Below are 23497 nucleotides of genomic sequence, written 5' to 3'. Positions count from 1 at the left end.
ATGGAGATCTTATAACAATTTTTGATAGCTCGGATCTTTCCTTTGCAATTCAGTGCAGTAGGATACTTAAACTGACATTGTTTGGTAAGTACAAATGTTTTTTTTAAAACTAGAGCAGTAGGCTGTCCTCTCACGTGTCCACCCTTACTTAGCCTTCATTCTGTATGCTGGTGACATTTCCTTTTGTGAAGGCTGTTTTCTTAATGAGAAGGATGCCATACATTCAAAAATTGCCTTCCTGCCTGAAATGTCTTTCCCTATTGTTACAAGAGACACCTAACATTACAGAAGCTGCAGGTTTGGAGTAGAAATGTATTTGCAACTTTATTTAATTCATCTGGCGGAGGATTATGTTTAGGGAATTTCATTCTTTTTTCCCACACAGCCATTGACTTAACTTGATTTGTGTGGGTCTTCCACACAGCAAGGTAAGAGAGAGGAGCATTAAAATAAGAAAATGTGGTTCTAAAAATACAAAAAGGGGGCTTCAGACAGGTATAATAGAGACAATTCTCAACTCATTTTCTTGTTTAAAAAAAGCTAAATAGATTTCAGGCTGACTGTCCTTTTAAGCAGCTGTTTTTCAGCCAATGCCATTGTTAAGGGAATTAGTTGGCTTGATATATAGTGCTCAGTAAGCACCCTTCTGTCACAAAACGAGTATTGTGGTACTGGCTTTGTGCATTCTGAGCTCTTGTTAATTTTATTGTGGAACAGAAAGTGGATATCTTTTCCATTTTGATTTGTAGTGATTGTATTGTGCCATGCACACGCTCAAGAAGTACAGTGAGAAATGAATTGAACCCACAGGGCAGCCACTCGGGTGCTGGCACTGCACAAAGACCTTTTGTATGCTCCTGCTGTTAATAGGCCTTCTCCATTGATGGTTTAGGCTTAAATTAATAGGAAAAACGACGGGACTGGCAAGCATGAGAGCGCCACAACTGCTGAGTGCAGTATGTGAAGCTGACACTACCTCAGCCCCACCCCTTTTCACTATATACAAAGGCTCTGTATGCATAGCATATGTTACTTTGTATTTCTTAAACTGCTCTTGACTGGTTAGCAGGACACTGCCAACTTAAACATGACTGAACATTTTTTTAAGTTGCTGTTTACAGTTAACACTTAAATTGCTGCAAATACAAGATCAGAAAAAATTGGTAACTGAATATTAATGAATTCTTGCTTGACCTAGGCATATTGGAGGTGGGTGCATGAAAACTTCTTCATAAAGCTTTGGTAACGTGCAGTAAAATACCAAACTGGGTTTGGAAAATGTGCATTTTGGATCACGTGAGGTCACTGTTTTCACTCATCACCTAAAATGGTAATAGAAATGCCAACAATGCCTACAACACGTGATTTTTAAGTTCCCCCTCCACAAAAGCGACATTCTTTTTTATAATTAACGTCTAGAAATACTAGAATGTATGAAAGCTGTTTCACCTGTGCCTGCAGAAATTTTACTAAGTTTCTTCAGAGTTCATTTCTTTAATTATTGTTTTATAGTTAATGGGCAGCCAAGACCTCTAGAATCCAATCAGGTGAAATATCTGCGCCGAGAGTTGATTGAACTTCGCAACAAAGTGAATCGGTTGTTGGATTGTTTGGAACCACCTGCTGAGCCAGGGCTTTCCACCAGCCTGCCTGAAAATGGTTGGTTGGATATTTCTGCTGACAAAGAACTGATGGAGTCAATGTGTGCGCTCTGATGTACAGCAAAAGAATATTGCCTATTAATTCATTGTCTGTAGACTGTTCCTCAGCTGCTGTGTTGGAAACTTCAGATTGCTAATGCTTTTATGATTTACTTACTGTGGTTGGCTTAAAGCATCGGTGTCCAACCTTTTGGCTTGCCTGGGCCGCATTGAGTGAAGAGCAATTGTCTTGGGCCACGTATAAAATATATAATATAGTTGATGTATATAAATCACATAATAATATTAAAAGTTTACGATCTTGTGGGGCCGCATGCAGGCCGTGGGTTGGACACGCCTGGCTTAAAGTCTTCTTTAACTAGAAGGGTATTAAACTAAGTTAAGAAACATTGACTGTCTCTTAGCTGGTGTCTTCAAAGTAACCAGTTATTATTTTTCAGACTTCTCTTAAAACTTAATTAATTTAAACTTCCCTGAGACTTAGGTAAGTAGTAATATGATTATTTTGCAAATAAGATGAGAGAGGGGAGTGGACACTGAAAACATAATGACTTACCAAGTTTGTGCCTTGAATCATTGCTTGGAACCAAGCTGGGAACTTGAGAATCCCTGGATTAGTCCTTTTCTCAATCTTTTAGATAGTTTAGCATTTTTGGTGGTGCCTAAACGATATGATATTTAACTATGAAACAAAACAAATGCTGATGTTTCTGTAGCAATTTTCAGGGTGCGTGGTATTTTATGGGGTTAATAACTAGCTGGGAGAAGTTGATTTGATATACAAGCTGCTAATCCCTTGAAAAGAATCTGAGCTAAGTGGTGGTTACTCTATTTTTACTTCATAGTAGCAATAGATCTGACATGGTTTTTCTGGGAGTAAGCACGAGAACTGTACCTTACTAGTCAGCATAGTTGAACCCTACTACGGACGTAAAATCCCATTTAACCAAATAAGGGAGGTGGGTGGCTCCCCTCCCCCCAGCAGTGCACTAGGGACTGGGGCTGCTCTGAGTGGGCTGGAGCACCATTGCCCATGGCAGTGCTGTGGGCAGCGAAGCTCTGGCTGGGTCAGAGCAGCCCAGGTACCTGGCACACCACCAGTGAACCAACCCAGCCAGAGAAGCCCTTCTCAGTGGCGGGGTTAGGGAGGTGTCTCCCTTGTCTAGCTGCCTGTCCCCTGTTCCCCAGCCACTGAGTAGAGGGACTGCTCTGATTGGGCAGGAGCAACTTCCTGCCCATGGTGGGCGGGGGGCTGCTCCAGCACCTACTGGTTAACCAGTTAAACATTAACATCCCTAAACCTTACCTTGAGGAACGGAGTAGTAATAGTTATAAAACCCAACCAGAAACATAGTAATACAAAATACTTAATGTGTGGCATTCTTCTCTCTGTTGGGCAGCTTCATTGGGAGGTCTCTGTTGGCCTCCCCATGCTGGGAAAATTTAGAAAAGCAGGCACTTGCTTCAGGTGGGGGGAGAAATCTTGCCATCTGTAGCCAGTGATTTTAGTTTTTGTATTAATTTATTGTGTGTTATTATGGCTAATTGAGATATATTCTCACAATATTAATCAAGATAAATGCATAGAATTGTAAAAGTGTAAGATGAAGCAAAGTATAAGAGCAAGTAACATTTAGAGGAATCAGGTGATATGTCAGACAAGCTGAATGCAAGGAAGCTGTAAGATCTAGTTTAGCACTGGATTGAGAAATAGGTGACCTAAAAATGACTCTTATGCCCTAAGATTCTGAGAAAAGAGGCAGAAATGTGTAATATTCAGACACAGGTTAGGGAAAGTTAAATATAATTGTAAAATGCTTTAGTAATTGAAATGTGCTTATAACATGTGCCTTGACCACAAGGTGAAGGTGGTCCTCAACCTGTACAGCCTATAGAATTCAAGGTCCCTTATGTCTCCAAGAGGTCTTGACCAGTGAATGAGAGTGAGCCGGACAATGACAGCATGTACGTGTGTGGAATGTAGATGTGGATAGAATCACTGTTTAAACATGGGGTATCTAGGATAGGCAAATTGAACTTCCTAAGGGAGACTTAGCAGGAACCTCTCATATGGACAGTCAGTCCATATGATTAATACATGGTACGTATCCTTTTCTGGAGTGTTATATGCTGCTAATTTTGGTTTTATTGGCAATTTTAATAAAACTACTAATAGATGTTTTTTTAATTTATGTCACAGAGGTAGCTGTGTTAATCTGTATCTTCACAAAACAAAAAAGCAGTCCTGTAGCCCTTCAAAGACTAACAAAATAATTTTAGGTGATGAGCTTTTGTGGGACAAACCCACTTCTTCAGATCTGAATTTGGTCAGAATTTTACACATCCGAAGTGGGTTTGTCCCACAAAATCTCATCACCTAATAAATTATTTTGTTAGCCTTTAAAGTGCTATAGGACTGCTTTTTTGTTTTCATAATTGTGTAAATGATTTGCCTGCAGCTTCTTGTGTACCTAGGGTCTCTAGCTCTAGAACTAACAGGCGACTGTGTTGAACTTCAGACTGTAGCCACCAGAATGGAACCCAGGGGAGGATGATTAATTATAGAGTATAAGGCTGCAGATTTCACTCTAATATTTATTATTATTGTATAGCTTGGGAGCCCCAAATGTTAACCAGGAACAACAAGAAATCCTGTGGCACCTTATAGAGTAACAGATATTTTAGAGTGTAAGCTTTCATGGGGAAAGACCTGCTTTGTCAGATGCCCACGAAAGCTTCTGATCCAAAATATCTGTTAGTCTATAAGGTGCCACAGGACTTCTTATTGGTTTTGAAATACAGACTAACTGGGCTACCTCTCTGATACTATTAACCAGGAACCATTGTTCTTGCACAAATAGAACAAAAAATTGGCCCTGCCCCAACAAGCTTACTGTTTGTTTTGTGTACTATACCATGTTGCTTCAGAAGTGAGTTAAGATTCAACCAATTTGCATCAACTTTATAGTGGGTATGTAGAAAAACACCATTCTCCAGTTATTCTGATGTCAATTTACAAGTTGTTCATGGTTTTTAAAATTTATCATACAAGTTGCATATATGAGCCACCTCCGCTGCCTCCTTATCACTGAATGATGCAGGTTGAACCTCTGTAATCAAGTGCTCTCTTATCTGACAACATACATAAGCCAGCATGATTTTAGTTGGCTGGGTGACCAATTATCATGGGTGTGGCCAAGTTTCCTATGGTTCCATAAAGTTTATTTCCAGCCACAAGCCTGGCTCGTTTTCTGTGCTGTTATTTAGCTGTAATTTACTTCCTAAATGTCTTTTAAGAGGCCACTAAGCAGTGGAAGTGTGTGAGTAGTGCTGCTAGACAAAATATTGATTTTCCGTGGCCTTGCACATTCTCTTATTCGGCACTGGACATATCCCAAGGGTGCCAGACTAGAGAGGTTCACCCTGTACTTACTGTGAAGCCTTTTCTAGAATTTTTAATTGGTGCACGTAACAAACAAATCTCTTGCTCTGCTTATAGATGCTGTGGATGGTAATGAAGAAAAGCCTGCTGCTACTGACTGTTCTGTCAAGCCATCTACTCAAGTTATAGCAGCAAGTATGTCTGCTTTTGATCCATTAAAAAATCAAGATGAAATCAACAAAAATGTCATGTCAGCATTTGGGCTGACAGATGATCAGGTGTCGGGTAAGGATATATATTTTATTGAAATAAGTGCAAAAGACTTTCATTGTTGGCAGTTAAAACTTCAATCTTGTTATGACATGACTTCATAGTACAAATGTGTTAGGTTATTATTTCCATTCAGTACTTCATTTTTACAGAGTTCCATAATATAGTTTTAAACTCGCTGGGTTGAATTGGCTTAAACGTTCTGATGAAATACATGTAACACAATTATACTGCATCGTTTTTAGATATGTAGAAAGCAAATATAGCTTCCAGTATCTTAAACTGAAACAGTGGGCTTTCTATTAATTGGGCTTTTTGAGCAAGTTGAAGTGGCCACAACTGTATTTAAATCTAAGGACTTGCACCTGCTTATGCAAGTTAGGCCTTTACTTTTAAGTGTTTCAGTTTATTGAAGTTACTTTGAGTGCTTTAAACAGACCCCCTCCTCTTCACCCCTTTTGTTATTCTGTATAAACTTTCCTCTTCTGCTTTCATTTGTAGTGAGCTTTGGGCCAATTTGACTTTCAGAATTCCATGCATTTGTACAAAACTGTAGTGTTAGAGTGGAAAATACTGGTCACAAGTGTCAGGGGTAGCCTTATTAGTCTGTATCTGCAAAAACAAGGAGAAGTCCTGTGGGACCTTACAGACTAGTAGATTTATTGGAGCATAAACTTTCATGGGCAAAGACCTATTTCATCTCCATGCACCTAAATCCCCTAAATGAAAAATAACTTCAGACAACTGCACAAGAACATTGGAATGTGAATTTAGGCTGTCATAGTTTTTTTTTCTGTACTTTGAATAATCATACATAAAGCATCAGAACTATAAAATCAATGTGCTGAAATTCCTGCAACAAGCCACTTGGAGTAAAACGGATTGACAACCAAGTGGCTACCTTGTGGCCTGATCTTGCACTGAGTTCCAATGATTTAACTAGGGGAGCTCAGCTTAGGTTTCTTAATTTCCCTTGCTTTGTTAGCTCAAACATCTACTGCATTTAATGGGCTCTGAATTCAAAACAGTGTCATAGCTCCCCTTTTTATTTTTATTAAAATGGCAATAAAACTGTTGCCCATGCTGGACGTTTTATAAACTGTATCTTACTATGAAGTAAAATTGGAATCAAATAAACTTCTTATGCCAAGAAAAGCCAAACTAAAACCTCTTCCTTTAAGCTTCCATTTTAGAACTGTTACTCGTCACTTAACATTTTTTGTTAGCATTAATGGAGTTCTTCAGCAAAAGATTTTTCAAAGATTCTTTCAGACTAGAGTAAGAAGAGTAGAAATATTGACACATTCATGTGCAGATGGTGGGGATCTCCATTGTTTGTTACAAACAAGAGTGGACAGATACTGTTAAATCAAGACCTTCATATTAAGACCATTGGCAGTAGTCTATAAATGTTGACATCTTTGATTTTAAAATAATCATAAAAATATTAGCAGTATTTCCATGTAGTTGTACAGGTTGCACTTCTGTAGTCTGGTGCCTGGTGTAGAACCAGAGAAATCGACAGATCACAAGAGGTCATTATTGTCTAGCACATTACCAGCACTTCCACTACTTATTGGGCTCTTAGAAGACGTTTAGGGGGTAAAGTAGAGCTAAATAACAGCACAGAATACTGAGAGCCAGGACTGGTGGCTGTAAACAAACCTTATGGGACCGCAGGACATTTTGTCCACACCCAAGATAAGTGGACATTGGGCTAATTAAAATCATGCTGGACCTCAGACGTTGCTCGACTAGGGAGGTTCAATTTGTAGATGTTACAGTAATTAACTTTACTGGCACACACTAGAAAACTTGACCCAATTTTATTTGCTGCTTGATCTTGTGGTAAACAGTGTGTCCTGACGCTTGTTTCTGGTGGTTTTGGCCAATGGAAATATGTTGACCATCCTGGTTCTCCTCTCCAACTCTCTCCCCCACCCTCTGGCTGGAGCAAGTACCAAAAGTGTTGAATGTTAGTATGCATACTGCTTATTATTGGTGGTGAGGTCAATGTTGCACGGCAGCTTTGCTTGTCGATTTTCATTGTACGCACACAATACAATTAAAAAAAAATTAGGTCAGCAAAGTAAGAACAATGCTGTTTGAGCAGTTATTAAAATCAAAATCCAGTAATTTAGACTTTTTGAATGAGGCTTACAAGTGGACTAGGGAATGAATAGCTTAAAAAAAGGCTTGTTGATATTTATTTTGGCATGTGACAGTTTGTGATTTAATTGTTTATGAAGCTTAAGCTATTTACTGTGTCTGGCTTTCCTGTAATTTCATGCAACTGTGAAAATTTAAATGGAAATCTATAAAACTTAAAGTTAATTTAAATAGCAATTGTAAAAAAACAAAACAAAACAAAAAAAAACCTGTCCAGTTTATTGATGTACTATGTTAGAACAATGTACTACATTTTTTATATAATAGGCATAAAAGCTATACTATATTCTGGGGAGAAAAAAATTATAATCTGTAAATTGCACTTTAGCTCTCAGATCTGTTGCTATATTTATGTGTAACATAAATCATTTGTTACAAATTAACTTATCTCTTGAGGAGCCTCCTGGATTCATCCATACTGTTACTAAAAATATTTGTTATAACATACTTAGCTCACCATATTGGAACAAATGTTGAAACATATTTGAATAATCTCTTATGATGCTTTTGTATAGTTGATGGGGAAGTTATATTCTTAACAAAAATTAGAAAAAAATGTAGGGGTGGTAGCACAAATGACCCTTCCCAAAGCTGTAGTGATACTACTTCACAAACAAGGAAGCCAGAAGAGAGATCTTTGTTTCAAATTTTTAGAATTGCAGAATGTGCAAGTAAAATTGGGAAAATATTTGTTACATTTGTGTCCAAGGAAGCATATTGTAAGGTTTTGGTTTAGGAGCACAAATACCGGTTTTAGGTCTCAAACCTGCTAACGCTTATGCATTTGCTTAACTTTAAGCACCTTAAGGAGTCCCTTTGAAGTTAGTGGAATTACTCGTGCATAAGGTTGGTAGGATCGGGGTATTAATTTGCAGGCCTCTGATCAGTGTCCACAATTATGTGTTGTATTTTTTTCAGCTGGGTATTCCAGAACTTTTTACAGACGTATATCTAGAAGTTACCCAATCTTTGTGACTTCAGTCTGTTCACTGGCATACCAGTGACGAATTTCCTCACTGTATTTTTCAGAATTTTCCTGGCAGGAAACTGTTTTTGCACAAAAACCTGCCATATCTTGTCTGGGAGTAGAAATCCAAGAGTCTTTACAACTGGAAAACTCCCATATCTACCAAATAGTTATTTGCATAGGAGATAGTGGTAAATCATCCCAGCAGGTATTTTCTAAGTAGAATAGGTTTTGAATTTCGCCTACATAGACTGTTCTGTAAAATAGAGGTAACCTTCTCAAAAGTAAAGCTGTGCAAAACTGGAATGCACTTGATGCAGAAAAGACATTAGTGAAATGATTATATATAAAGTTTAAGACTATGAAACTTTTTTGTTTTCACATGCTTACTATGTTCTCTTGCTTCACCAGGACCACCCAGTGCCCCTGTAGAAGAGCGTTCAGGAACACCCGATAGCATTGCTTCCTCTTCTTCTGCAGCCCATCCCCCTGGTGTTCAGCCACAGCAGCCAGCATATGCAGGAACTCAGCCACAGACTGGTCAGATGGAAGGTGAGCAGTACCTTCTCTTTAATTTACATCGTGAAAATTGCAGTCAGACTTCAATAATTGAGGATTGTCATGTTTTTATTGAAAGGTTACATTAGGACTTGATGTGCTTGTCTAATGCTAGATGTGACTAGGACTATTACAGGGAATATCTGCTTCTAAATGCCACCATTCCCCCATTACAATGTTTTTATGAAGATTCATTATTTAAACAGTAGGTGGTGCTGTAGCTTTGTCGTAGGAGCCCCATGGTACTGGAAAACTAATGCAGGGAGGGAGGGAAGGTAGCTACAGTAGTTACTGTAGGAGTAGTAAAACTAGTGCATATGTAAAAGTCATTGTAAAAACTGACAGGGACATTAGTCATTCCAGTTTTTGAACTTCACATTAGAACTGCTTGAAAATCTAATGTGTGCATGTTACTTTTTGTTCTGCATGTGTCAAGCAGTAATTGATGTCACTTATCGGTATAGAAACTATGGGGAGATCTGTTAGAAATTCTGCCTTGCATATGATAAAGTAAGCAATTATACGTTACTTGCTAAATATCTTTTAGCGTGTGTTCGTGGATAGAGACAAATTTACTCTCCTGTCCAGAAATCCAGGCCAACTCAGCTGTTACTGCTCTAATATATACTGTATAATGCTATATGATGCTTTTGCAGATGGGTCATTATGAAGGCCATTATTATAATCTACTATTAATTCTCCAAATATTGCTTTGGAATCATATAGCCATTGTGATGGCTTTTTGTTTTTGTGCTAACTTTTCTTCAAGTGTCTTACTTACATTACTTTACAAATTCCATTTAACACCAGACTTGAGCATTCAAAGCCCTTCATTATAGTGCATGCTCTTCTTTCTTTGATTAGATAAGCAATCTTCATTATGCCCAAGTTCTGTTGGTTCTGTATTGGCACTTGCAAAAACACTGAATGCATGTCAGTCTTTTTTGCCTTTTCCAGGAAGGGCCTGCTGTGGTTATTTTAAGATACAGCTTAAAGATTTTTAGAATAGGTAGATTGGTGCAGAGCTAGTCTACAGAAACTAAACCACTCCACAGTGGACAGGGAAAGATGGAAGGAAATCGTGAGGGAGGCATCGGACACCAACGGGTGTTGAGCCCGTGGTGGTTGTTGGTTAAAGATTTTTCTCAATTTTTCTTAATTTGACTTCTTGAAGTGATTTTGAGGCAGAATTGCATCCCCGTTTTGGTTTCTATACTGCATATTGCAACCTACAGTTCATTCATCAGTAGATGAGTTTAGCCAACACCAGAAAAGGGGATGAAAGTAACTCGATACCATGTGGCTAATAAGGAAGATTTTAGGACTGAAATACATAAGCCACCTGTGGAACCAATGAGTGACGTCAGTAAACTTAAAAATGTCAAAGAGCCAAGTACTCAGAATATAATTACAACGTGTCATTTTTATGTGGATTGGAAACAGTATAATATATGCTGTTATTTATTAATATTAAGCAAATATTAACATGTTGAGCAGTTGGCTTGGATTCAGTAACACTGATCATCTGTTGCTTTTAGCTTCGTTGTTCTGTTTGAGAATTCTGAGTTGTTGATTTACATGCTTTAGAACTTAAGTGGGAATAAAGGAATTCTGTAAGTTACATTTATCACATTTAGTGTGTCCCCTATTTAATTCTTTTGGCTCTTGAGACTTGTGCTGTGGGTGCTTTTGGACACTAGTGATTTTAGGTCTTTATTGGGAGCCAGAAAACGTAACTAACTCAGCTGCTAACAGCTTTTTTTGTGGGAAATGCAATCAAACTCTCACACTGTGTAACAAGGTAAACGTTGTCATTTGTCAGTGTCAGTGTCAAATCAGTGAAAAATTACCCTCTATGTTGAAGAGAGCATGAGAGCTTACTCACAAATCCTAGTTTTTTTCCCCCACTAAAGATCATTGGACATTTTTAAAAAATCCTCACTTATTTCACACTATTAGTATCAGCACAATTCTCTGTAGCACAATACGGAGAGACCTTTTATATATAGCATGGTTCAGAAGCCTGTGGAACACGCATTTTTAGTATTATTTACCAAAATTAAACTGGTACGCATCTTTTTTTACAGCCCTATTTATATTCCATCATAAGAGTTAGTTAGATGTACAGGTTGAACCTCTCTAATCTGGAACTCTCTCATCTGGCAAACTCAGTAATCCAGCATGACTTTTAACTGGAAGACAATTTATTATGGGTGTGGCTAAGTTTCCTGTGGTCCCATGAAGTTTTACAGCCACAAGTCCTGTTTCTCAGTGTTCTGTGCTCTGATTAGGTGTAATTTACCCCACAGTGTTTTCTCAGAGCCAAGTCAGCAGTGGAAGTGTTAGTAATGCTGCGAGACAATATTGACTTCCCATTGTCTGGCAAATTCTCTCTCTGGCACCAGTCAGGTGCCGAAGGTGCTGGATGAGAGAGGTTCAACCTGAACTTCCTTGCCTCTCCCAAAATTTCCATTCTTTCTGAATGGAGGTAATTTCTCACATTTTTGTTTCCAAAATCAAATTCTCATTAGTTTTGTTGCTAGAAGGAGAGATCACAGGTTTTGTACTCTGGTCATCACAAATACAGTAAACTCTATTGTATTTGGCATTCTGTCATTCAGAACTCGCAGATAACTGCATTTTAACCATAGATAAATTTTAGTTATGTTTTCTGTAAGTATGGTATAGTGAAAATAATACAAGTAAACATAGCAAATACAGTATGAGTTTACAGTGTACAATACTATTGGTGTTGGTAAAGAAAGTACTCTGCATACATTTGTTTGTTTCATAATATCTAATCTTGTTTTTCTTTAGTGTTATGCATTGCTAGGTATGCCTCTCTTATCCAGAATATTTGAATATCCAGCAACCTCCTGGTCCCATCTGATATGAAAGTGTTTACTGTATCAGTGCATACTGTTGCTCGTTCCTTGGTTATATAAATAAGGAGCCTTGTCCACTTGCAAATAATGGTCACTTACTTTATTGCAAGTATTTATTTTATTTCCAATATACGTTAGCTTCATGGGAGTGAAAGGTTTGAATATTTTTGTGTTCATAAACTGAGTTGTTTTTATGATGCGGAGGGCATTATTCAGTTTCTCTGCTTTACACACACACACATTATTCCCAATTAATTTTTTTTAAAACATTTCTTGGACTGAGATAGGAAAACATGCTTAAGTTCCTTGGATGTATCTTTTTAATGATGCAAGGGTTAACCTATCTTTTCTGTTTTCCTCATCACCATGAATGATGTTGGGAGACTTTTTAGGAAATGGGATGGGGAGAAACCTTAGCAGTGTCATCAGGTGAGAGGGCTCCCAATTAGAAAGCATTTTAAAGGTCCCTAAGAATGAAAATTGCTGAAGGAGATAGAAACTTTCTTCCTTCTGGCAACTACCACAATATCACAGAACACAACAGACCTAGTTCCTCAAGCTTCCCCTTCTTAGCTGAGCTTTTTACTTTGGTTTATGGCCCATGTTTCCTCTAATCTTTTCCATCCATGTGCATATTTTTATGTGCAGTGAGGCATGTGTGAATACTCACTGCCAATGGGAAAAAGAAACATAGCAACTGCACAAGCACCCAGGTTATGGCTTAGCGCTCATGTTCCTAAAGGTCTCGTTGTCTTTCCACAATCCAGTTTTTAAAAGATGGTTGGTACTCGCTTCTGTTGGTTTTTCCTGGAATTCCTTTCCCCTGTTATGTGCATTGTTACTTGTTGTAACACTGAGTGGAGCTGGGAGCTGCTCTCAGCATAAAGAATTTGGAAAGAGAGATCTTTTGTTCACTCACTTTTGTTTTAGCTATTGCTCTTCACCAAAAGAACCTCCTGGTCTTATGTATAACAACGTCTTTATTCATAACTGAGGGATATGTGTAGTTTCATTTTTAAACATGAAGAAATTACTTGGACAGTATGCCCTAAAACAGGTGGTCACTCAGTAGACCAATTCCAGAATATTAACAAATGTCAGTGTAAAATCTTGTCGTAGGCTATCACTAAAGAAAAGGGGTTAAAAACAAATGCTTTATTTTCTACCGATGAGTAAAGGTGAGAGCCTTCTCTTTCTTTCTCTGTCCATTCCCTCAGTGCGGCTTGATGCAAGATAACACAAATTAGGGAATGCACATTGTTTAAAGCCCTTCCAACCCTTCTGCCTGATTTATATTCCATATCACTTGATAGCTTTGCCTTTTTCCCCGCTCGCCTCACTCTAATATTGACCCTCTTCCCTCCATCCTCCCCTGCCCCTGCTTGGGAATTTGAGACTTCACTTTTTTTAATGTACACAAGATGTCAGCTGTTGTAGTTGTAAAATGTGGATTTTTCTGTGGTCTTTGCCAACACAGTAGGAATACAAATAGCATTGACCCTTTCACATTTTTTTAAAAAAAGAGAGCATGTATAAAAATTGTACGCGGTTGCTGTTGAAGAGGGAGGAGGAGATTTTTAGCCAGTAATTGTGATTGTGACTCTCTTGATCCAGTCATCACCTGGAATAGGTCAGAAGGTACATAACTAAAAACTGCAAAAGAAGCAAAATTACTTCTGTTCTCTCCCCCCCTCCCCCCCCCGAAATAGTAAAGGGTACTGGAACATCTTGGGGACTTACTGCTGTCAGCATGTCTGCCAAAGCTGAGCCAGACATGAGGTTTGGTAGCCGCAGCTTGGGTTCTAGTTTGCATGGTATTTGTGCAGTGGAGTTGAAAAGTCGATCTCTGAAGCTCGACAGGGCACAGACCAAGGAGTCTGATTCTGTGGCAGTGTTCAGTGCTAAATTAAAGCAATAGGCAAACATTTAAGTGCAAAGTTTGCCTAAGAGAACTGAAATACAATATTGTGTTAAGCAAATAAAATGGAACTCCTGAACTTGTGCATGGTGTCCTTTAAAGGCGCACACTCCCCCCGCCCCACCCCGGGGCCTCTTGGAAAACTTGGCCTATTACGAGCACCACGTATGCTAAAGGATGTGTGAAAGAGCAGATTACAGTGAATGATGTACTGACCATTCTACTCAATACTCGCACAGGAAAACATTTTAGAACCATAGTGTAAAAAGGCAGCCAACGCAGATTAAAGAGGAAAACACCATTAGGTTTTTAAGACCCATTTATTAAGATACTTCAATAAACAACAAGCACATTGTTTGCCATTAGATGTTAATTAAAGCATGTTACTTGTTCCATCACATACACAGCATCTCCAAACCCACAATCTGTTATGAAAAAGCCCGTGTATATTTATCCTACTTTGCTGGCTAAATTCTTGGATGAATTCTTAGGTCTTGTTTAGATGAATATTGGAGGAGCTGTAGACAAGTGCCTTCCAGTAGACACATTGTAACTAACCCTCATGAGGAAACACTGTACAATCTGTTTTTAAAAATGTGGGATAGGATGGGTTCTGAGACTTAAATTGCTGCTTAGACATTGCCCAGACCATTGTTTCTGATATCAGATATTGGGCCTTAGGTACTGTGCTGCTTTATTAAGAACACATTTTTGATTCATAGGCCAGATGTATCAACAGTACCAACAGAGTGGTTATCCTGCTCAGCAACCGCAGGTTCAGCCTCAACAACAATATGGTATGCAGTATCCAGGTAAGCTTCTGCTGCTCTCAAGTTGATGTGTAGGTGCAGAATGAGACCTAAATTTTAATTCAGTAATATTTCAGTTTTAGTTACTGTGATAGTAGTCAATTAATAAAGGTATTTATGCATTCTTTTAGAATACTGCTATGATTCTATAACCCTATGAAAAGTTTCATAAAAGGCCACTAAACAAAAATCAATATGAACATATCTGCCAGGTTTAAGCTTATATTAAAGCAGATTGGTACACTGTACATTCAGTGTGCATCTTAAGTGTTGATTCACATACCAAGTTATTATCTCCCTCAAAAAAACAAAAGTAGCAAACTTTTGCAGAACATATGCAAGTTACAGATTTTTTTTTTATATAGGCAGCTGTTGCTATTTCAGAAAATTGTGTGGCTCAGTGCATGAATTTGAAGAGTTTAATGTATTTACAAGAATAGACTTTGCATAACTATGGTAAGCAGAACTTTGGCTAGGGGTAAGCACCCTGGAAACTTCAGATGTAAAGGGATGTCATTCACAAACTGCCATCTTTCCTTCTCTCAGCACTCTGCTAAGCTGTGGCTAATGCTCTCTGTAGACCCCTCTTCCCCACTAGTGAATTCATGATCTGAAGACAGCATCAGACCTTCTGCACTTAATTTCTGTGCAAGTAGGAGGGTCTATTAGTTTCCTTTCCAGTCTTAAGATTTTAATGGTTTTTCTGCTTTCACTCATTCCTGATAGTAATACCATAGCATACTCGGTATTGTGCTGGGAGACTTTCTGTGAAGATTTGGCACATTGCAGGAGTTCTACTTTCTCAGAGTAAAATGCATTTGGAAACCTCAAATTGTAATGAATTACATTTCTAAAGATAATTGTTTTCATGCTTGGATTAAGCTGTCCAGGTCAGCCTCATAAACGAACTCTTCACAGATGGCAGTCAAAGTAGATCTATAATCTTTCCCTCTGTAGCTTTCATTCTTACCATCTTTAAAAAGGACTGGAATTTATCTGAATATTACTCTGTCTTCTTTCAAATGCCCCTTGCCTTAGAGTGGGTTAGAGTTCCCACTCTCTTCTGGCAGGTGCGCTTAGCATAGCGCTGACTTTTGGTCATGCCAGTGAAAGTGGAATTTTTGAAAAGTGTGTTTCATGAGTAAATTTTCAGGCCACTTTCAAGGTGAGTTCAAAATTTACTCCAATACATTCTTCAGTTCTTATTTTCTATCTTCAGGCATTTGCATTTTTAATAATTTTTATGTATCTGGTGTTTAATGCTGACAGGATTCCAGTCAATGGAGAGGTTTCATTGCAAGTAGCTGCAGGTGTGTTTCATGCTAGAGATAAAAGTAGCTATTACTTTACAGCAGGATTTTGTTGTTTATAGCCTCCAAACTGAGAAATTCCCAAGGAAGCTGCTTTTACACAGACAAATCACATTTGGGACACATTAAATTGAGGCCAGCAGCAGTTGTACTCTAAGAAGTGCTGTTCTGTAAAGTTCTTTCACGTTTGTTTAAAGTTGTAATCTTTGAATTATGTCTTTAGCCGAGGAACACTAAAAGCTGCAAACTAAATGAAACACTAGCCAGCGAGTTAAGCATGAATTCAGTGCAAGTATTCTGCATTGACTTAGTTGTTTACTGAAAGAAACAAAGTTAAAGCAACTGACTCAAATGTAACTGTTTCAATGTATATTTGAGACCTTTAAATTCCTTTGGAAGGGGAAAATGAAGTGTCCATATCCTATTCTCATTTTCCCCCCCCTTGTTTCTCAAATAAAATAATTATCAGGATGAAACAATCATGGGTATATCTTTCAGCCTAAATGGAAAAGCTTCATTTTAGTCTGAATTTAAAAAAAACTTCCCCAATACTTGAGAGTGCTCTATTTTAGCATATCAATGATATTTTGGCTGGGTGTACACGTGCCCCTTCCTTTTGAAAGGGGCATGTTAATGAGCAGGTCAAAAGATGCTAGTGAGGCGCTGCAATGAATATGCAGTGCCTTATTAGCATAATGGTGGCCACAGTGATTTGAAAGTGCGGCTTTTCAAATTGTGCACTGCCTGTGGAGACGGGACTTTCTGAAAGGACCCCCCCCAGGTTTCGAAAGCCCTTCTTCTGATCGCAGATAGGAAGAAGGGCTTTTGAAAACTGGGGGGGGGTCCTTTCGGAAGGTCCCGTCTCCACGGGCAGTGCATGATTTGAAAAGCTGCACTTTCAAATCTCCGCGGCTGCCATTATGCTAGTGAGGCGCTGCATATTCATTGCAGCGCCTCATTAGCGTCTTTCGAACCTGCTCATTAACATGCCCCTTTTGAAAGGAAGGGGCACGTGTAGACCCAGCCTTTATGTATTTGTGAAGGACAGAGAAACTGCAATTTCTTATCATCCAGCTGGGAGCACTGTCTGTTGCATATATCAAACCTAGTGGTTGGTGGTTGTGCTTATTTGTTATCCCTCAAATGTCTGCTTGTAAGAAAAATGACAAAGTAAATATGCTGCTTTATTTTCTGCTAAATCTGTTTTGTTTTGTGTTTTTTTTTTTTGTTTTTTTTTTTTTTTTGTCTCTTTGTCTCTTTAGCAGGCTACAGCCAGCAGACTGGTCCTCCACAAGGACAGCAGTTTCCAGGATACAGTCAGCAGGCCTCACAGGCTCCAGCTCCTGGCTTTTCTGCTCAGCAACTGCCTGCTCAGCCTCCTCAGCAATACCAGGCAAGCTCCTACCCACAACAGAACTATACTACACAAGCCTCCCAGCCTGCTAATTATAATGTGGCCCCTGCTTCCCAAGCTGGAATGGCTCCGAGCCAGACAGGAGTGTATCAGCCCAGGCCAGGTTTCACACCACCTCCTGGAAGTAATATGACCCCCCCTCCAAGTGGGCCCAACCCTTATGCACGCAACCGTCCTCCCTTTGGTCAGGGCTATACTCAACCAGGACCTGGTTACCGATAAGGAAGCCCAGCTGCTACAAGACGCAAGCAGCTATTAACTATTAATACATCCCAACACTTTCCAATATTTAAAATTGGTATTGATGTTCCAAAATGATGATAAAAGGCTGAGCGTTCTTTTACTGTTGCTGGAACAAAAGACCAAATGATTCTTCTTTCCTGCTTTAAACTATATCAGCTTCCTACTTATTTTTGGTTTTCGGAAACACTTCCTAAATGTTTGTAAGGTGATTGACATTCTAGCTTGCCTTGTCTGATGGAAATTAAGATGCTAGTTGGAAATGTAGCCCAGTTATCTGGCTTGTTTTAACTAATAATATGATGTACTAAATTAGACCCACTCTGGAATTAAAACTAGGTATTATGTATAAATTGTAACATTTACACTGAAAGCTAATAAAACTATTGAATCCAGTACTTGTTTTTTTAATTATTAAGCACTCATGATGAGCTGATAAGCACATTTTTGTACATCATTTATATCTGTTGAGAAACAAGGGAATAGTTTAAAAAAAAAAAAAAGCCTGCCACATACACAGGGTAAGTGTTACAAATGCAGGCTGCTGTTTAATGTTATCTTCAGGATTAACACTTGTCACTGGGTGATTTTTTGTTAAAGATTATGAAGTCATGTTAATTTTCACTGTATTATTGCAGCTTGCATTAAATGACATACCACTGGGTTTAAACTGTTGTTCAGTGGAAGCTTTGACTTGATAGAATTTTCTTGGTGTTAATGTTACCAGGCCGAACGAGAAAATTACTACAGATATTTTGCCAGCCAGAAAAACTAAATCAGTGCCTATACTTGACAGGTGCAAACTCAGCATTGTTCAGTTAACAAGCACCTGTAAGTATGTAGAGTGTTAGGCTGACACAGCTCTAAACTGTTTTTCCTGATAACTATTAGAAATATTTAAAGAGCCCCTCATCCTTCGCTTCTTACTGTAGTGGTTGTTCTTCCAAAAAAAGGACTGACGGGGGGGAGAGAAGCTTGTAATGTATCCTTTGAAGATTGAGTTCAGTGCTACCTTTCACCCAACGTTTTGTGTCTCACTGTAACACACGAGTGAAAAACCAATAATTATACAAAAAAAACTTTACACGATTAAAAAATATTTTATTAGAGTACAGTGTACCTGCAATGTACTTTAAGGCATTTTCTACAAATGAGATATTTCTTTGGTGTTCCTGTTCATACCTTTTTCAATACAACGACTGAACATCCTGCTTAAAAAATCTCTTCAGTTCATAAATGTTGAAGCAATAAACCATCTAGCCTTGTTGGGAGGGGAAGAAGAGTAAGTTCATAATGGAACTAATCAGAGTAATTTTGAATTAATTTATCTGCTTTTCCCCACACTAACAATTCTGTGACTCTTTTTTTAATAAAGGAAATCTGATTGTGCTGGCATTTGGAGCATATTTTTCACACCTCGTTTTCTTACTAAATTCTGTGGTGCTATATATTTAGCCTTCAAAGTAATTCATCAACCTTTCAGAAAACCCACTGCAGTAGTGGCAGATTTGACTTCCATTTCCCAGGTGCTCTGCCTACTTGGAAGCCTGATTAAGTGAAAATACTATCCATCAATTCAACATAGACGAGTACTAAAACTAACTGGGTTCTGTTGTAAGTAGCAGCTGTGTTTAGGGCTATAGACTAATTCTGACCATGTGAACAGGCACTGTTTTATAATACTGAGTTTCAAAGCTGACATTTTGTCACCAAGAAGCTATGCTTGCATTTTTTTAATACCTACAATTGCTTTCTTGGTGCTAAAGAATTTAAATATTACAAGCTTGCTTATAATTTTGGCAGGAGCACAAATTTTCCATGTAGATGCTAGGGGAGAGGTCTTCAGTCTGGGTATTTTTAAAGTACAGAAGCCAGTTCAAGAGCTTTCTAATTGAATAATTTAAAATTATGGAGAAATCACCAGAGACTTCACAGAATTAACTTGGTAGATAGCATATAACGGTACTTCAGTGAATATCTAAAATTACATGTATACTGTAGTTTCATGATCACTTTTGCCATAACTCTCCCTCAAAACATTTATTACAACAGTATGATAAATAATATACAAACTGTATCTTTTAAAATACCATATAAATTTTCCTTAATACCCAGAATATAGGGAGCCAGCTTCCCGAGACCGTAACCTTATCCGTGTGCTTTTTTTTGGTAAAATGGAATAACTATAGTAAGCAGCCTATGCTATTAAACACAGTTAATGCAGTATTGTCATTAGAGTTTATAAACTTTATATATGGGTAAACGTTTAAATGACAGGAAGACCATAAATTTCCATTGCTGAACTTGTTGGGGGAGAAGCAGGGCAGTGTCAGGCCTTCTTTCATTTTTCAGTTCATGTTGCAGCTACCATTTACCAGGTATTGAAGTTCCACACTCATACCAATGAACGTAGGTGATATGGGTCTCGCCACCTATTTTTCCAAACTTGACAGGTTCCTGGCGAAATGCTCTGAAGAAGCCTAAAACAGTGAGCAAAGGCTTAGTATGGAGGAAAAAAGACCTTACCTTCCACAGGTGCTCCTGATTCTCATTCATAGGGTGTATATCCGATTTCAGAAGCTCAGTGGAATGTTTAGCCTGTACCAAAGGCTAGAGTAGTGGTTGCTGAATTGAGATGTAATGTAGGAAATGAGGTAAAATAGTTTTGTCCAGCAAAAAGCATGCAACAACAATCCATTCTTCACAAGTTGTGGCCAGGAGGAGGGGCAAGAACTGCTGTTACCCTGAGAGAATAGGGGGTAGGGTGGGACAGGCTTGTTTTCTCTGAAGGAAGAGTAGGTAGGAGTTTGAGAATTCTCTGACAGAAGTGCTTATGGAGGCAGCAAGGAAGGGAACATGTCCAATACCCTTCCTTTATTGAGATAGGGAGCCATCAAAGCTGTGCAGAGGGGCTACTGTGCTGCCCTGCCCCTAAATAAAGAGTGTCTAAACTCTAGTTGAGGTGCTGTGGGTTTTGCTGGATTTGGGGATCATGAAGGAATTTTTCCCTGGGGGTGAGAATGACAGGATGCTTGTATTTCTTCTGACTGACTCCTTGCAGCAACCTGGAAGCCTGGTGTGAGTTTAATGAAGAGTAAGCAGACAATTTAAAAGCTGAGACTGTGGAATTTCATTGCAGCTGGCATCCAAAGACACAAGACATAACTATGGGAGGCTTTCAGATGTCTTGTGTACACTCAATTCCTCTTTGTGGGGAGGGGGGAGGAGGAGGACAGTGAAAGGATTCAGCAGTGGGTAGACTGAAAAGGGCCAGCACTTATTTGGCATACTGAATCTAGAGAATTGTCTGACATAAGTTGTAGTCTTCCATTTTAAAACTCCTCCCTGCATTTGTCTATGTGGGGCCTGGTCCCTGTACATACTGACCATCCAAACAAACTAGTCAGTGACCAGTGCATCAAACCTAATATGCAGAAAAAGGAAAAACTGCAGTCTGTTTCCTTCCCCTAATGCATTGCAGGGAGAACAACTACACAATTAACTTGGGGAGCTAAGCCAACTTGGAAGTGGAATTGACCACCCCTCAATTCCTGTGCATTCTAATGCCTGAACTGACTGGGAGAGAGTGAGCACATCAATCTGTAACATGTAAAATTAAAAGCAGATCAGAGGTGTGTCACTGAAGGAGATACTGCTTCCACTTTAGCACGTAAAAAGAGGGGACCCTTGGCGAAGGACAGCCTCAGAATCTACTACGAGTCACCAACTCTTTTCCTAGGCTCCCTGAAACTTCTGAAATTGGTTTTACTTCTGAAAAAGAAGAATGGCCACCAAGTGACTCTCTTGTAGTTATGTTAACATTGGAAAAAGTTCGTTAGTTTTTAACATAGCAACTTCAAGTGAAATGCATACTGAACTTGCCTTGTGAAAACTTCTGTAAATATGATCTTGAAGCAGCCAAGGTATGACGTGTTAAGCTCTGCCTGAAGACATTTATTTCTGTTTGTGGCATTGCAAAGCTTACTTGGTGCTGCACTTGTGTAAAAAACTAAAACTAAATCTGGCATTTCAGAGCCTATTACTGATTTGCTAATGCCAGTTTGTATAAAACTTACGTTCTGACCCACCCCCACTTTTTTTTATATGATGTATTTGTTTTCAGGAGGGCAACTGAAGGAGGTTCAGCTTTATTCTTTTTGGACATTAATATTTAGTACTTAATACAGGGTTTTTATTTGAAAAGCACATAACCAACATTAAAACCTAAACTCTGATTTTGTGCTGGTAGAGCTATTTCAATTAAAACATAAATCAGGAGACAGCTGCAGTCCACGGTATGGATGCCTTATGCTGGTTTAACTTACTCCTCTTCCCTACACAGAAATGATAACAAAATACAGTACTACAGGTTGAACATCTCTACCCTGGCACCCTCAGGACCTAACCTGGGCCAAGCAAGAGAATTTGCTGAAGCACAGGAGGTCACCATTAGGTAGCAGCATTTCCAACACTTCCACTGCTTATTGGGCTCTTAAAAGACATTTAAGGGCAAATTACAGCTAAATAATAGCACAGAACGCTGACTGCCAGGACTGGTGGCTGCAAACAAACTTTATGGGACTACAGGACACCTGGCAACACCCAGGGTAAGTGGTCATCCAGCCAACTAAAATCAGGCTGGATGTTGCTGGACTAGAGCGGTTCACGCCCATTAATGCAGGGGAGTGGACTTGATGACCTCTCAAGATCCCTTTTAGTTTTGATTCTACCATAGTTCTCATCTTCAAATGCCACACCATGCAGCCTGAGAGGGAAATATATATTAGCTGTATTATGTAAAATTATGGACAAATCTGAAGCAGAGGATAGAATTCAGTGTGAAAGCTACTAATGCCTAGTCCTGTGCTCAGATCATGCTTCTGTCCTGTAAATCAAAGGGCTTTCCTTCCCAGATAAAGGGTTGAATCCCTCTTACAGCAGATGATTCCTAGCTAGCTGTAGGTGGGCTAGTCCTTGGAGTGTGAGGTGGACTCGCTGGTAATAGAGTTAAATGTAGGACTCTTACTTATACTGATGTTGACCATAAAGCCAACAGTAGGAGAAATGGTGACAGTTTTGTTACTATGACACATTTCAGAGCTTACCATCTTTGACTGGAAGCTGCTCTGGTAAAACTTGCTGCCCTGTCTTCCCATCTAAAAATGAGTCCACAAATTGGCAATGATCTTCTCCATGTCCCCGCTGGTCTCCTATGTTGTAAAATTGTCCTGAAATCAAAGAAAATATGGGGAAAACCCTTTGAAGATCAACATAACTTTTAGTTCCTTTGTAATTGAGCAGGCTCAGAGATGAGTTCCAATAGTCATTTTGTCTCAATGTTAAGTCTGTTGGCTGTCCCAGTTAAGATCTGTGTTTTACAGCATTATGTTAATACTCAAACACAATGACAGTTAATGAAAAGGGAAATACTTTTGTTTGGAATAAGCAGAAATTTCTATGTATGTATATTTTTCCTGACTTTAGTATAGTTTGTTTAATGCTGATCTCATCCTGTTTCTACTAAAAAGCATCTAAAATGACTCCAGAAACGTTTCTGTAGGCCATACCTAACTGAGCAAACCAAAATATCGAAATCGACTTTGTGCTTACAACGTGTATAATTCACGTTTTAGAAATGACTAACGAACCCATCCATGCATTAGATGAGACGCATGAGACTAAAACTCCAAGCTCTTTTTGGACCTATAGAAAAAATATCTTCAGATGACTATCAGTGCTCTGTTAATGCTCTCATACAGAGAAGTTACTCACCTGTAGTAACGATGGTTCTTTGAGATGTGTCCCAGTGGGTGCTCCACAATAGGTGTCGGGTTCGCCTGGTGCCACAGATTGGAAATCTTCCAGCAGTTTCTCCTGGATCGCGCATGCACCGGCGCATGCCTCGCCCACTGGG

The 23497-nt window shown here is 38.9% G+C and overlaps 2 protein-coding genes across 9 annotated transcripts in view; one reads left to right on the top strand and one right to left on the bottom strand.

Annotated features, from left to right (window-relative positions):
- TFG (trafficking from ER to golgi regulator) overlaps positions 1 to 17978 on the top strand; it is a 29575-nt gene extending 11597 nt beyond the window's left edge. For 5 of the 6 annotated variants that reach the window (XM_074999415.1, XM_074999391.1, XM_074999407.1 and 2 more), the window contains 6 exons: positions 1 to 84; positions 1513 to 1659; positions 5161 to 5328; positions 8861 to 9001; positions 14533 to 14622; positions 17192 to 17978. In XM_074999415.1, coding sequence (XP_074855516.1) covers positions 1 to 84; positions 1513 to 1659; positions 5161 to 5328; positions 8861 to 9001; positions 14533 to 14622; positions 17192 to 17565 — 1004 coding nt within the window. In that variant the 3' untranslated portion in view covers positions 17566 to 17978. The remainder of the gene's footprint in view (positions 85 to 1512; positions 1660 to 5160; positions 5329 to 8860; positions 9002 to 14532; positions 14623 to 17191) is intronic. The other variant, XM_074999435.1, reaches the window with a different exon arrangement.
- A 685-nt stretch (positions 17979 to 18663) lies between these two features.
- ABI3BP (ABI family member 3 binding protein) overlaps positions 18664 to 23497 on the bottom strand; it is a 451725-nt gene continuing 446891 nt past the window's right edge. For all 3 annotated transcript variants that reach the window (XM_074999360.1, XM_074999369.1, XM_074999377.1), the window contains 2 exons: positions 22689 to 22811; positions 18664 to 20063 (listed from right to left, as the gene is read on the bottom strand). In XM_074999360.1, coding sequence (XP_074855461.1) covers positions 19948 to 20063; positions 22689 to 22811 — 239 coding nt within the window. In that variant the 3' untranslated portion in view covers positions 18664 to 19947. The remainder of the gene's footprint in view (positions 20064 to 22688; positions 22812 to 23497) is intronic.

The sequence above is a fragment of the Carettochelys insculpta genome, chromosome 1, assembly GCF_033958435.1.
Source record: "Carettochelys insculpta isolate YL-2023 chromosome 1, ASM3395843v1, whole genome shotgun sequence".
Taxonomy (NCBI): Eukaryota; Metazoa; Chordata; order Testudines; family Carettochelyidae; genus Carettochelys; species Carettochelys insculpta.
Note: the sequence above shows the minus strand (reverse complement) of the source record. Positions and strands in the feature narration are given on the sequence as shown.